The sequence below is a fragment of the Pholcus phalangioides genome, unplaced genomic scaffold (assembly GCF_987345545.1).
Source record: "Pholcus phalangioides strain wild (caught in Gottingen) unplaced genomic scaffold, Ppha-v1.0 ptg000021l_1, whole genome shotgun sequence".
NCBI lineage: Eukaryota > Metazoa > Arthropoda > Arachnida > Araneae > Pholcidae > Pholcus > Pholcus phalangioides.
The window spans coordinates 7,488,816-7,502,387 of record NW_028301614.1 but is presented as its reverse complement, the minus strand read 5'-3'; the positions used below and the strand labels follow the sequence as shown (position 1 = coordinate 7,502,387).

At 35.5% G+C, this 13,572-nt stretch overlaps 1 protein-coding gene across 2 annotated transcripts in view; it reads right to left on the bottom strand.

The window, feature by feature from the left end:
* The window catches only part of LOC149070558 (irregular chiasm C-roughest protein-like), a 254,575-nt gene that overhangs the window by 65,006 nt on the left and 175,997 nt on the right, over nucleotides 1-13,572 (bottom strand). For both annotated transcript variants that reach the window (XM_089249026.1, XM_089249025.1), the window contains exons 7-9: nucleotides 9,064-9,254; nucleotides 5,207-5,342; nucleotides 4,542-4,655 (exon numbers count right to left, since the gene is read on the bottom strand). In XM_089249026.1, the coding sequence (XP_089105152.1) occupies nucleotides 4,542-4,655; nucleotides 5,207-5,342; nucleotides 9,064-9,254 (441 nt within the window). The remainder of the gene's footprint in view (nucleotides 1-4,541; nucleotides 4,656-5,206; nucleotides 5,343-9,063; nucleotides 9,255-13,572) is intronic.

The window sequence follows — 13,572 nt, the reverse complement described above, 5'->3', positions numbered from 1 at the left end:
GTCAGTTTCTTTCAAATGACCACAATTCCCCGGCTTAAAGACTTTCGTTCAGTATCTCTTGTGAAATGAGAGAAAGATTGAACGTACCGTACATTATAAAAATTATCGCAATTCGTAATACGCATTACACAGATCCATTCTAACTCCTCACACTAGCTGAACGGGACTTTTTTTTTACTTAGAAAAGGAAAACAAATTCTGTTGGAAAAAAAAACGCACGATTCAACATTTTGAAGTTTGCCTCCCCCCCCCCCCCCGGGAAAAGTTGAAATGAAGGCCCTGTGGTCACCGTAGGTACGACCAGGATTTTTCCGGATGCAGTTATAAATTTATTATTTGTTATGAAAAGCCTCGAGTCCCAAGAAGCCCGGGTCCTGATCACATCAAGTGCCGTGCACTGTATTATTAAATTCATATATCTTGAACAAAATAGAATTTTATAAATGTTAGTACCCAGTTCTTGAAACTCTTGTCCTAAAGAAAGAAAAATAAAACTCCAGTATATGAAGGAAATTCTGCAATATATATATATATATTTCATTTCTTTCAAACAAAAACATTTTTATTGAGGATGTACAAAACGGGTAGAACCCCCCCCCCATCCCCGAACTATCAAGTTTAACCCTCCTTACCGACACACACACACACACACTCACAGAAACCCTCTAAATATACATAATCATATCCGAATCCAAACACAAACAGACGCTCTTCACCGACCAATATAACTCCGGTAATATCAGAAAAATACGAGAGGCAATAAGAATGCCCATCATATCGACATGGAAAATATAAACAACGATTTTTCAAATTCATTTTATTATTATTATTATTATTATCATTTCCCGTTTGAATATTCCTAACAGTAATGTCATTTTCCTATTTATTCCACGAACGGCATTCCATAAAGAGAGCGGGTTACAGAACAAAAAAAAAAATGAGAGCAATTCTGAGAGTAAAAACAAATATTTACTACTCTCGAGATCAGTGATTTCATATCGGTTTATGGCGGTAGAAGATGATGTGAAGAGGGAAAGACAGTAAAAAAAAAAACAAATCCTAGGATTTCACCCCCAAAAAAAAAAACGGCAAAAGCAAAGGCACTATGCAAATTGTTTTCATAGCGCTGAAGATTACAAACATGAGGGTGGATGAAAAACACATTTCTTTAGAGAAGAACCTTTAGATCTCCCGCATCCATAAAAATGCAGAGGAGAGAACAGAAAGTCCAAGACAGAATGCAGAAATAAAAATAAAATAATATATAAATATATAGAGGAAAGAGAGAGAGAGAGAGAGATAACAAGAAAGTAGAAAAGTTTAAATTACTTCCTTGGGAAGAATTAAATATTACGCCCAGTAGAATAAAAGCGAGGAGAGTCTTTGAAAGAGGTGAAATGACTTCCTCTAGTATCTCCCTCTCCCTCACTCGTGTCGCTATAACCGAATATATTTTTTTCTTCTTTGGATTCGTTTAAGACGGAAAAAAAAAGGGAAACTTTTAAGGGAAGTAAAATTTCTTTTGAGTCGTTTCTCTTTTGTATTATTCAAAACTATGGATTCCTTAACGATCTTTCCTCCATCCCACGTGTGCATCCTTCTTCGTCTACTTAAGTTTCAAACTTGCTATCACTGTCCTTGGTCTTTCTATTTTATTTTAAATTTTTACCTCCGAAAAAGAAATACACGACGATGTATAGATGCAATAAAGACGACACGTTACTTTCTATTCAATTTTGAAGTCCCCGTTTTTTGAAGGAAAAAAATTGTTTTTTGGGGGAAAAATATATATAAGCATATATATTTCTCTAAAAAGTATATATGAAAAAGAAAGGTAATTTTCTCCGAGACTTTGTTTAACTTTCAATATTTACCATGTTTAGAATATTACCTGAACATATTTGTGTTTGCTTTTTCAGTCTTTGTTGCTGTATCCATTACGAAGATTGATTCAGGTTGTTTTTTTTTTTTTTTTTTTCTTATGAAAGAAAACTTTTTTTAAGTTCAAAGATATTTATTAAGTTTATACTCGAATATATCGTTGCTTCACTAACGGGTAGAGAAAATACCAAAGAAACTAGTTTATAATAGTTTTTTTTTCATTTTTACGGTAAAAAAGTTCATTTTTGAACATGGGTGTTATGAAGTGATAACGCAAAAAATTATCATAATTGAATTATCTCAGATAGAGTACAGAATTAAAACTAAAATAATATAAATATGTAGAAGAAGGAGAGATAACAAGAAAGTAGAAAAGTTTAAATTACTTCCTTGGGAAGTAATAAATATTATGTTTGGTATATTGAAAGAGAGGAGAGTTTTTGAACGAAATTAAATTACTTGTCCTATGGTATCTCTCTTTCTCACTACTGTCCCTATAACCTAATATATATATTTTTTTCTTTGGATTCGTTTAAGACGGAAAAAAATAAACTTTTAAGGCAAGGAAAATTTCTTTTGAATCATTTCTCTTTTGTATTAAACTTCCCAATTTCTCAACTTCTATTGTCAAAATACAAATACAAACACAAAGACCACAACTGGCAAATTACTCAACGGGTTGGTATAAATTGATCTGTATGTTTGAACCAAATGGTTTACCCCTGTTTTGTAACAAACATTCCCGATATGTAACTTTTTACCACAAAAATTCGGTACTGTTCATTTGTAATTCATATTTTGGTTTTTACACACATATGTTATCCTTGGGTTTAAGTAATTTACGAACTCGCACGAATTCATAACAAAATGTTTCCATTACGTGTTCCTCAAAGTGAGCGTCGTCGGGATCGCAACGAGCTGTTGACCATTGATGTTTGCGTCTGTTCGTAAGCGGTTCTTTTATAAATGCACAATTGCTACAATACTTTTCCTGGGAGCTGCACATAAACCATGACTAGGAGACTAGGTTAAAAAAAGCCACGGATGACAAAAGTTTCACAACCACTGCATAAAGCGTTGACGATGAATTTCATTACGTAGTAGATGAGATTCATAGAAAACTGAGGATTTCTTTACGATATTTCCTCCATCCCACGTATGCATCCTTCTTTATCTATTTAAGTTTCAAACTTGCTATCACTGTCCCGCTTCTTTCTATTTTATTTTTAATTTTTATTTCAAAAACGAAATACACGAGGATCTATAGATGCAATAAACACGACACGATACTTTCTATTCAATTTTTAAGTCCCCGTTTTTTGAGGGAAAAAATTATTTTGGGAAAAAACAAAATATATTTCTCTAAAAACTAAATATGAATGGGAAGGTAATTTTCTCCAAGACTTTGTTTAGTTTTGAATATCTTCTATGTCCAGAATATTTTCTGAACATATTGCCTTTGTTGCGTATCCATTACGAAGATTGATTCATTTCATGTTTTTTTGCGTTTTGTTTTTTCCTGATAGTAAACTTTTTTAATGTCGGAAGACATTTACCAAGTTTATACTGGAATGTATCGTTGCTTGACTAACGGGTGGAGAGAACAAAAAAAAACAGCGTGATAGATTTTCTTTATATTTTATGGTATGAAATTGAAATGATAACATTTCAATGATCACAAAAAATTATCATAATTGGATTTGTTGCTATATATGTATGATATCAATTTAATTTTTTGCATGAACAACTACATATTCCGTCGAAAAATTTTTCGTGATATCAATATCTTCAGTATAAAGTTTCATTACTTTTCTTTCAAAATATTTGACTTAATTTGCATTTCCTGTGTCCAACTGTTTATTTTAACTGTTATATACGTACATGAAATTCCGTGCTAAAAATATTAAAATTTTGTTGAAATAATTTATGAACTGTCATCTATAAAATGCTTCATTTGCTATGGAAAATCTACACTTATTTCGCTGATATTTTATGTATTTGTCTCTGATAAATGTTTTATGTTGAACGTTAATAGAATATCGTCTTGATAGAGGTTGTTCATATTGTTTAAAATGGTAAGTAAAAAATATTCCTCTTAATATCTCACATATCGTGCACTTCTGTGGTAGATTTTCAGGACCACATTGAATGATATGTAGTTTATGATTCCTATTAAATGTCACCAATGAAATGTTGTTCACTTTTACAAAGTAAAGAAATAAAAGAGTGCAGTTGTGATGTTTTCCAGTCACTCACAGCAACCCTCTATGAGCATTCAATAATCATTTCTATTTTTTTATATGTATTTTCATCTATTAAATCATACGCCTATATTCTTAGTGCTGGAAGAAATCTTGAACATAAAACTATTTTTTTTTAAATTTCCGATAATAGCGAATCATTTAGCGTCTCAAAGTATAATTCTAATAAATATCTTTCTACCCAGACTAATCTAATTCGCATTATAAAAATACCGTACAGAGTACAGCAGTCTAAAAATTAAATGCAACAGTTAACGTTGAAGCAAAAAATAATGTCATCACTTAAGATTATATTATTACGATGATGAGTTATATAAAAAGCTTACACGCAGCATATGTTCAGAAAAAAGTTGATAAATTTAGTGTATGAAAAAAAAAGCAACACATAAAAACACTCACGGCGAAAACAGCATCTTTCCTTCTTAACAAGATAACACAAGCAACATGCGAATAGGATGACAACTACGACCACAATGGCGGCTGCACCGGCAATCAAAGTCAACGCAAAAGGCTCTGGAAATTACATTCAAGCATGATGAGAATTATAAATGACTAAATATTTTATTTTCACATTTAGTCCGTAACATTTTTGCACGAGATATGATTGTAAAAAAGAATAACCTTACAGTCATAGAATTTTTATAAGCCGTATTTATGATGTGTAAAAAACCCATGCAAATCAGTAACCAACTCAGCAATGATGTTTGGATAAAATTGTATATTCAACTATTTTTATATGCTTCAACAATATATGTTGATTGATTTATCAATAAATTTCACAACTATTATAAAATGCAACCGTCATCTCATTACAAGCATCAGTGTTTAGGGCTATAGTTGAATTTGTACTCACACAAAAACACTTTCACAAAGTTTTATGATAGAGATTATTAGGTCATTATTGATTAATGTTTACTTTTAAATAAAACGAAAAAAGTCCCTAAATTTTGAAACATATTTGATTTACTGGGTTTATTAGCATTATAACGTTACTCTGTGATTGCATGTGATGGTTTGACATCACCGTTCAATAGTGATAAAATGATGAATAATGATATTTATACCTCTCACTTCGAGCGTGACGGCAAAATATTCAATTCCCTTATCGTTCTCGATGAGCAGAGCATACGTCCTGGCATCGACACCCTCCGTATCAGCAAGAATCAGTCTCGCTTCGTAGCAATCGTCTTTCAATGGTAACTGAGAATGAAGCGCCATAGAATCAATGAGATTTGTCAAAAGATATTAGACAATAAATCACACTATGTAAAACAGGTTTCCGTATTTAATTCCCCATACATTCAAAGTTACATTCTACCCCAGACGACTCAAAGATTGAAATGTTAGTTCTGTAACCTTGAAAATTAGACAGGGTGAATCCGTCCTATTTTGTCAAACAAAAGGACAGGCCCGTGATTTTGGTAACGGGGGGGGGGGGAATGGTATATATATATATATATACACACACATACATTGAATACATATGCTTTGCCCCCTCCTGGAAAATTTTTGCCGCCCCCCCCCCCTGGAAAAGTTGAAATGACGTCCCTGCGAAAGGAGGTGATAGACGAGCCCAAGTATATCTTGAAACAACCTATCAACCTTGCCCTATACCGAACCGTTTTCGAGTTATGGTGAATAATTGATTACGGAAAATTATACATCAAGTCTGAAAAAAACCAGAATTTGTGAAGTTTTTGAAGGACCTATACACAGACATTTGGACCTATAAGCACACATTTGGAAAGACCAGAAAAAATTATATAAGGTGACATCAGTTTCATCGAAAAGTCTGGTTTTAATAGCCAGCTAACAACGCTGAAATATTGGCGAAGTTCAAAATCGAATTGTCGCCAAAATTTTTAATTGCAATTCCACATACACCCTTCTAGCCACAATTGGTTAAATTTGCCAAAAACTTTTCCATTCCACCAGCTTTCGGAATAGCTTAGAATAAACCAATTTGGCAATTTGTTCAGGAGAAATTAGTCGTCTGTTTGCAATACTTCACTGATATCTGCGTTCGTCGAAGTAGTTTTAGTATGTGTTTTGGCGACAATCCGATTTCTCACTTCACCGATCTCTCAGCGTTTGTAGCTCGCCATTAAATACGGATATTCTGTAGATAGAGGTATTGTCGCCTTATAGAATTTTTTGTGCAAAATCAAATTGTCGCCAAATTCTGGAACCGCCAATTCCGAATTTTCATCGAATATCTACTTCGACAACGCAGATTTCCATTTCAGTGATGTATATTGCAAACAAACGACTACATCTTTCCTGAAGTAGATAACTAAGTTGACTTTTTCGAAACTAAGTTTTAGAGTTCTAAGTTTTAAAACTCGTTAACTAAGTTTTTTCGAAAGCTAGTAAAAAGGACAAGTTTTTGACAAATTTGACCGATTGTAGATAGAAGGGTGTTTGAGGAATTAACGATAAATTTTTTTTTCAACAATTCTATCAAACTTTGCCAATCTTTCAGCGCCTGTAGCTCGTCATTAAATTCAGTTATTTCAATGACATTGATGCCACCTCATAGCAATTTTTCTGTCCTTTTCAAATATGAGCTTAGTTTGCATGTAAGTTTCTTAGAAACTTTACAAATTTGTGCTTTTCTAATCTTGATGCACTTTTTTTTTCCACAATCAGTTATCCGCCATAACTCGAAAGCGATTCGAGATAGGACAGGGTTGGTAGGTTGTTTCATGATCCACTTGGGCTCATCTATCACACACTTTTGTTTGGCAAAATAGATCGAATTTATATATACACGATCAGAAATGAAATCAGATTGATGTAGAGCAGTGTTCCCGAAAAACTTTTGTCACTCGCGACTCCCTTGCTCAAATCATGGTTCAGATTGCGGCTCCCCAGAATTGTGTGGGAGGTTTCCCCTTATAAAAGAACCGCTTCAAAACATTAATAGACATACAAACCAATATCAAAGATTTTTTAACAACTGGCTGTTGCGAAGACATATTTTGGAAAGAGAGAAAACTCAACTGCCTCCGCGAGGAATCGAACACACGCCCCAGACCACTAGACTACAGAGGCACCGAATCTCTCAATCTTTCCTTGGAGCTCGTGTACACTGAAAGGGGCCGTACATGGACGGCCGGACCAGACTCAGGCTAAGCTCACAACTGCTGACGCTGCCACCAGATGGCGACTTATACAAGGATGACGAATGTTGTTGAATTTTCTCTCTTTCCAAAATATATCTTCGCAACATCCAGAGAGTTTTTCTAAAAAACCTTCGTATGGTAGCGGAGAGTGACGTCATCCTTGTAAACCAATATCACGTGACACAAATTGGTGACGCACCTAGGAACCGCGACGCACACGTTGAGAAACACTGATGCAGATCGTTATCTCGTTTCATGTTAAACCCCTTTCCATGCAGATTCTACTACACGGGGCAAAGTAACCTCGTTCAGCCAGATTTGCAACAAAAGTACAAATAAATTGTAGCCAGGACCGTCATTTCAACTTTTTCCGGGGGGGGGGGGCAAAGCCCATGTACTCAATAGTGGGTTTATTGACCCCCAGAGCTGAGCTCAAATCATTTAACTCAAAACTATACACCAATAGTTCTCAACCTTTCTGACTCACGGAGCCCGTTTAAGCATATAAATATTTCTATGGTAGAACTCCGTAGTCCTTTTTTAAAAAAAAAATAATAATAAAATTTACTGATTCATTTTATTTTTCTCGAGTAGCAGCGGTGCCCCTGGGAAGTGCACATGGAGCCCCAAAGGCCCCACGGAGCACCGGTTGAGAACCACTGCTATACACAAATGTACAAATTCAAAATACGGGATTCCGTAGCCGAGGCCGATTACACATCCGCTTAATGTACCGGAAGACTTTTTCCCGGGGGTCCGTGATACTGTTTAGACCAGTGGTTATCTCGACATTTGGAAGCCCGCGGCCCGGTTGATTCTCTCTTCTTGTGAATATGGAAAGCCCGATCATACACATGACTTTCTCCGGACTTGATCATCATTAGGACTATGATATTCAAATCTAAATATGTCCCTAACTGGCAACACACGAAGTCTCCCCCACCAGCTCCTTCACTGTTTTTCTTTTCATGTTCTATTTTCAGATTCAGGCCTTCCGACAGAGGACAAGATGAGAGGAGTTGGTGTCGCAGATCACAGTCATCCGACTGATGGTTGGGGACAGAGTACGGTGATGAAAGTGGATGGCTCGGGATGTTTTCGTTGGTCTCCTGTTCGATGGCGAGGTGCCGGCGGGCGATCCGCCCGTGCTCCTTGGCGGCCGGTGGGGGTTTCCGGGGGCTTTGGGGGTTTGATTGCCATTGGTCGGTGGCAATGAGGGGGCCTCGGCGGGGTTGGGTCCTGTGGCTTACGGACTGGGGATGCCTGCCGGGCCCAGGACATCAAGAGAGTTTTTCCAGCATGGCCCAGCCACAAGGTATTCTGCTTCAGAGCGGGGGGGTCATGTTTGGTGTTGGTGTTTGTAATGCTTTGTGTGGGTCGAAGGTCCGGTGGCACGATGCCTGGCGGCGCTTTTTTTTTTCCAGCATGGCCCAGCCGTAAGTTAGCCTGCTTATATCCCACAAGGGACAGAGCGGGGGCCATGTTTGGTGTTTGCATGTACTCAATGTATGTATATATACCATTTTAAGTGTATTTTCAAAAGCCCGGGGTGGGGGGGGGGGGGGGTTCAACGGCTACCCCTGCCCCCCCCATCCCTAAATGATGGGCCTGATTGTAGATGGCAGTGCAAAGAAGCACTGCTAGCTGCAATCAGGTCCGTCTTATGCATAGCAAAGGAGCTCCACTATGATTATCTCGTATAAAATGCATGTACCTTCTAATTAGCCGCCAACTCTCTCTCTCTCTCTCTCTAAAAGTGTTTCGTGTAAAGATAATTACTTGAACGAAATACATACCGGTTTAAGTGCCTCGGCTGTGTACCTCAACAACGCAGAATTCGTGTCCAACTTCTGGCTTCCCCATTCCCAATGTGTCCTTTTCGGTCTTGGATCTGAACAGAAAGTCACGGAAATGACAGCCGTCTCGTCTTTGTCTACTACCATGCGATCCGTTGTTGTCGGAATGTCCAGCAATACCTGAGGTGGACCTAAACGAATAAATAGAATTTACGTATTTTTGAAGATTGAGACGATTTTTTTTTTGTTTCAATTTTCTCGTACAATCTGTTACGTATATTTTGCATTGTAATGTATTTTACGTTATTTTTAATTTCCCACGTTTATCATTCTATTTTTCTTTTAAGTGTTAGTATCTAGTTTTCCGTAATAGTGTTAGTATGCCTCGACCTCGATTAGTGTTGTGTAGAGATTGGGATTGGAGGTTCCCTGATCTGGAGGGGGGGGGGGATAGTAGCTGACAGTTTGAAGTGCAAGGGGTTGGGAAGATATTATCGAAGTGTTCAAAATTTTCAACGGGATTCATAGAATAGACCGAGAATTATTAATATACCGTCAATCGACTGCTTGTACAAGGGAGCACCACTATCGATTGATAAGGAATAATTCTAGGCTATGGTGTCTCAGGGAATTTTTCTCTAATATGGTTGTTCATAAATGAAATAGCTTACCCCGGGGGTGGTAAATTATAACACAATCGACAAGTTTAAAAAGAAATACGTTAAACATGTTGGGGAAATCGAGAAGCTCTATATATATATATATATATATATATATATATATATATATATATATATATATATAGATAGATAGATAGATAGATAGATAGATAGATAGATAGACATATATATCAGTACTTATATTATACTAATTTCTATTAATTGCATTCTTAATTGGTTTACTGTAGTTTAGCAACCATATTGCATCCATATTTGTTATGGGCATCTTTTTCTCAGCCACCTCTTTGGGCATTTTGCCTGTTGTGACGTTGTATTTGTATTTGTACTTGCTCATGTGTCAGTATAATTGAATGTATTCTCGTATTGATTCAAATTGTGACTTAATGAAAAGGTAGAAAGCTCAATGTAGGCTACACCTCCGTCCAGAGAGCCTTCTGATACCTCGGTTTCTATTTTTTTGGTTCCAGCAGCTGAAGACTGTTTGAAAATAGAAAATACAGATTTGATCAAGAATTCATCAATTCCCATCAAACATTATCGATACTTCGGTGGTTTTGTGGTATCTGAATTTATTAACCTATCAAGGGATGGTGGGGGAAAAACTGCGAAAAACTGCTGATGAAGAAAAACTATAATAGTGACGACGGGATTCATGGTTGAGGTCCAATCCAAATCTGTGCCGGAAACTTATCGATTAAATATCTTGATGCATAAAATCCGTGGTCAAGTCTAAAAATGGTCACAATACAACGAATTCGTACGATATCAACACGCGCTTTCTCATACTATGCAAGTAAATGCACTCGTAATTTTTCGTTCGCAGAAATTCAAAATTTTTCTACCCATAATGCAAAGATTGAATCATTCCCTCTTTACACACATAACCAAAAAAGACACAAATTTATGTATTAAGTTGATGTAAATTTGCATGGAAAAATGGTTCTTCTAACAATTGAATTAATTTCGGACGCTCTGGTTTTTAAAGAACTTTCGGGATGCTCTAATTGTTTGAAACAAAGGGGAAAAAGTAATTTCGCATTTTAGCATGTATTCTTTACATGTGTATATGAATATGGATGCATGATGAATGTGCATCTACTTCATGCAAACGTTTTGCCCCCCATATGCTCAATAAGAACCTTTTTGCAGATGGAAATGCAAATTACACCCATATTGTAAATTTCGGATTTCTAACTTCAGATGATTTCAATTTCATGAGCTGCGCTCGTTAATATTTTGGACGTTCTAATTTTTTGAAACAAACGTGTTATTAACAATTAATTCTTCAACACAACATAAATGATATAAGATAGCGGTGAGAGAGAAACATACAATATTTCAGGATATTGTATGTGTATACATATATACATAAAGTAACTTAATAAACGTCTTCCAACTTTAAAGGTTACGGCCTCGTACAAGGCAAATAAATTCCAGAACAAAACACATATAGAAATGTACAGTGGAAATATTTTTTTCTTTTGCACGAAATCAATTAATTTCTTTGCTCTTTAATTAGAAGTCGCATGTATCCAATTGAAATAAAATAGTAATTGTCTGAAAACACCAATTTTCTCTTTAATGGTGATTCTACTCATAAATGATATAGAAAAATACGTAAAATTATAGGCATTTATTTCTCTTTAGTGAATGCTCCATTTGTTCCCATAAAGAAAATTTTCTTTTTTAAGAGGGAAATATATATTAGTTCTGTACGTGATTTCATTTATTTATCTCATCGTTTCCCTAAAACGCCCCATAATAATAATAATAACGACAATGAAAAAGAAGAAGATAAAATTGGAGTTTTAAAGATAGATATACAATATGTTGTGCTCGTAGGAAAGCCCCAGAAATTACCGATTTCTCTCGTTTTGTGTCATTAAGATTTCAAAAGTATCATTTCCGACATTATCGTCATTAATACCAATTAATAATAATGAGAGAGGTGGAAACACGGACCCTCGTTCATTCCTATGCGATTGGCCATGTTATTCAAAAATGCAAATTACAGGCCGATCTCTCTCATTTCCGAACGTCTCTAGAAAATATCGATATGCAAACGCATCTCTAACGTGATCCATTATATCCATGAATGGCGTGAACGGAATTTCCTCGGATAAATTAAAAGATTCGTTGTGAGCTGGTACTCAAACGCCATTAAAGATTCAAAGGAAAACAAGGAACCGGACCTTTTCCGCGAGAAATTGATTCCTTTAAGCGACAATCAATTTTTAGTAGTTGTGTGTGTGCGCGCGTGTTGCTCGGTCTTGATAGAATAATAAAGCATTAATTAGTACTGCTTTAAAAATCACCGAGCAGTTCTGTTCCCAGAGAGAAAGTTTACCAAAAATGGGAGAGGCTCTTTCGCTTGCACTGATTAAAGATTTGGATTCTAATTAAACGGCGACATATTTTCGAATGAGTTCGTCGCGGCGCCATTCTCTCTCTCTCGTGTTTCTCATTAGTGGCCAAAAGAGGCGGAGTGCCTTTTCCTGAGGTCGTAATTAAAAATTTTGTCGTGGGTTTCTCTCGTACAAGGCTTTCTCCTTGGGTCACGGCTCTTTTTGGAAACAACGCGTGGCCACTTTAATTATATCGAGGCAATATAAAATGTGTTCTTCATTTCTCTCTATCTCTTCAGCCTAAATAAAATTATTTCCAATGATTGATGGTGGCAATGAATGACATTTTTGGAATTTCTATGATCCCCTATTCTTTATTTGCATTCAAAATAGTCTCTTTTCCGATTGATTTTGTCGCCAATATTAAAAATGGTTTAATAATTAAGTGTACTTTTTTTAATTCAAAGCCTTATAAGCGATGTGAACGTATGCCGTAAATTTATCCACATTAGTTTCAAGACTGGCGGTTACAGCTTGCATTCTACTCCATGTTTTCATAAATATAGTTTCACAGCGTTCGAAAGCCATACGCCATATAAGTAGAGCCCGGAAGTTCAGCCAACATGCCAGAAATGCCTTTTTTGCATGTTTTCAAACTTTTTTTGTAAAAATGTTTTTTCCCTCTCGTAAGTGTCTATTTTGATATTGTTTTATGTTTATTCGTGAATTTTTTAGATGACTTATTATATAGAAGTTGTATATAATATTGAGAACTTCAAAAGAATTTTTAATGTTTTAAATGTTCAACCCTTAGTACGAAATAATTAAGGGTACTCATTCGATTGCCTTCAAAATGCAAGGGTTTGAATTTTCGTGTTCCTGCCGACAGGTCCATTGTCCTGTCTGATTTTCATCACTAACAATACTGATCACGCCATTAGTGATCCCCAAGATGAAGGAGATGTAGATCAAGAACAATGTTAAATATTTATTTTGATGTTAAACTTTATTTACGTAATCATATATAAAAATGATGGGCGATTTGGTTGAAAAATTGGAAGATGATCCATGTATTGATACAGTTGGGGAGAAGTAATGCTTTTATCGGTGTCCTCTGTTGCTGAATAAAGAAACTAATTTTTGAATTGATGCATATTATACAAATATTTACATATCTTTTTTTTGGCAAAAAATTATGTTATGAGTTATTATTTTAGTAAAATTTGTTGCAGTTGTACTCAATCATAGCAAAATTTGATGCAGTCAAATATTGGTTAATTTATTTTTTCGAAGCAATTTGTCAGAATGAAGTAGTTTCGTTTTTCACTGCCCATCTATCTTTTATTTCAGATAATACTTTTTTTAATTTCACACATGAAAATTTTCACCATATTTTGCTTCAATTTTTGTCATTTCTATTATCCAAGAAAATCTATTTCTCAATAATTTACAGAATAATTTAATATTTTATCTTATTGTGCCCA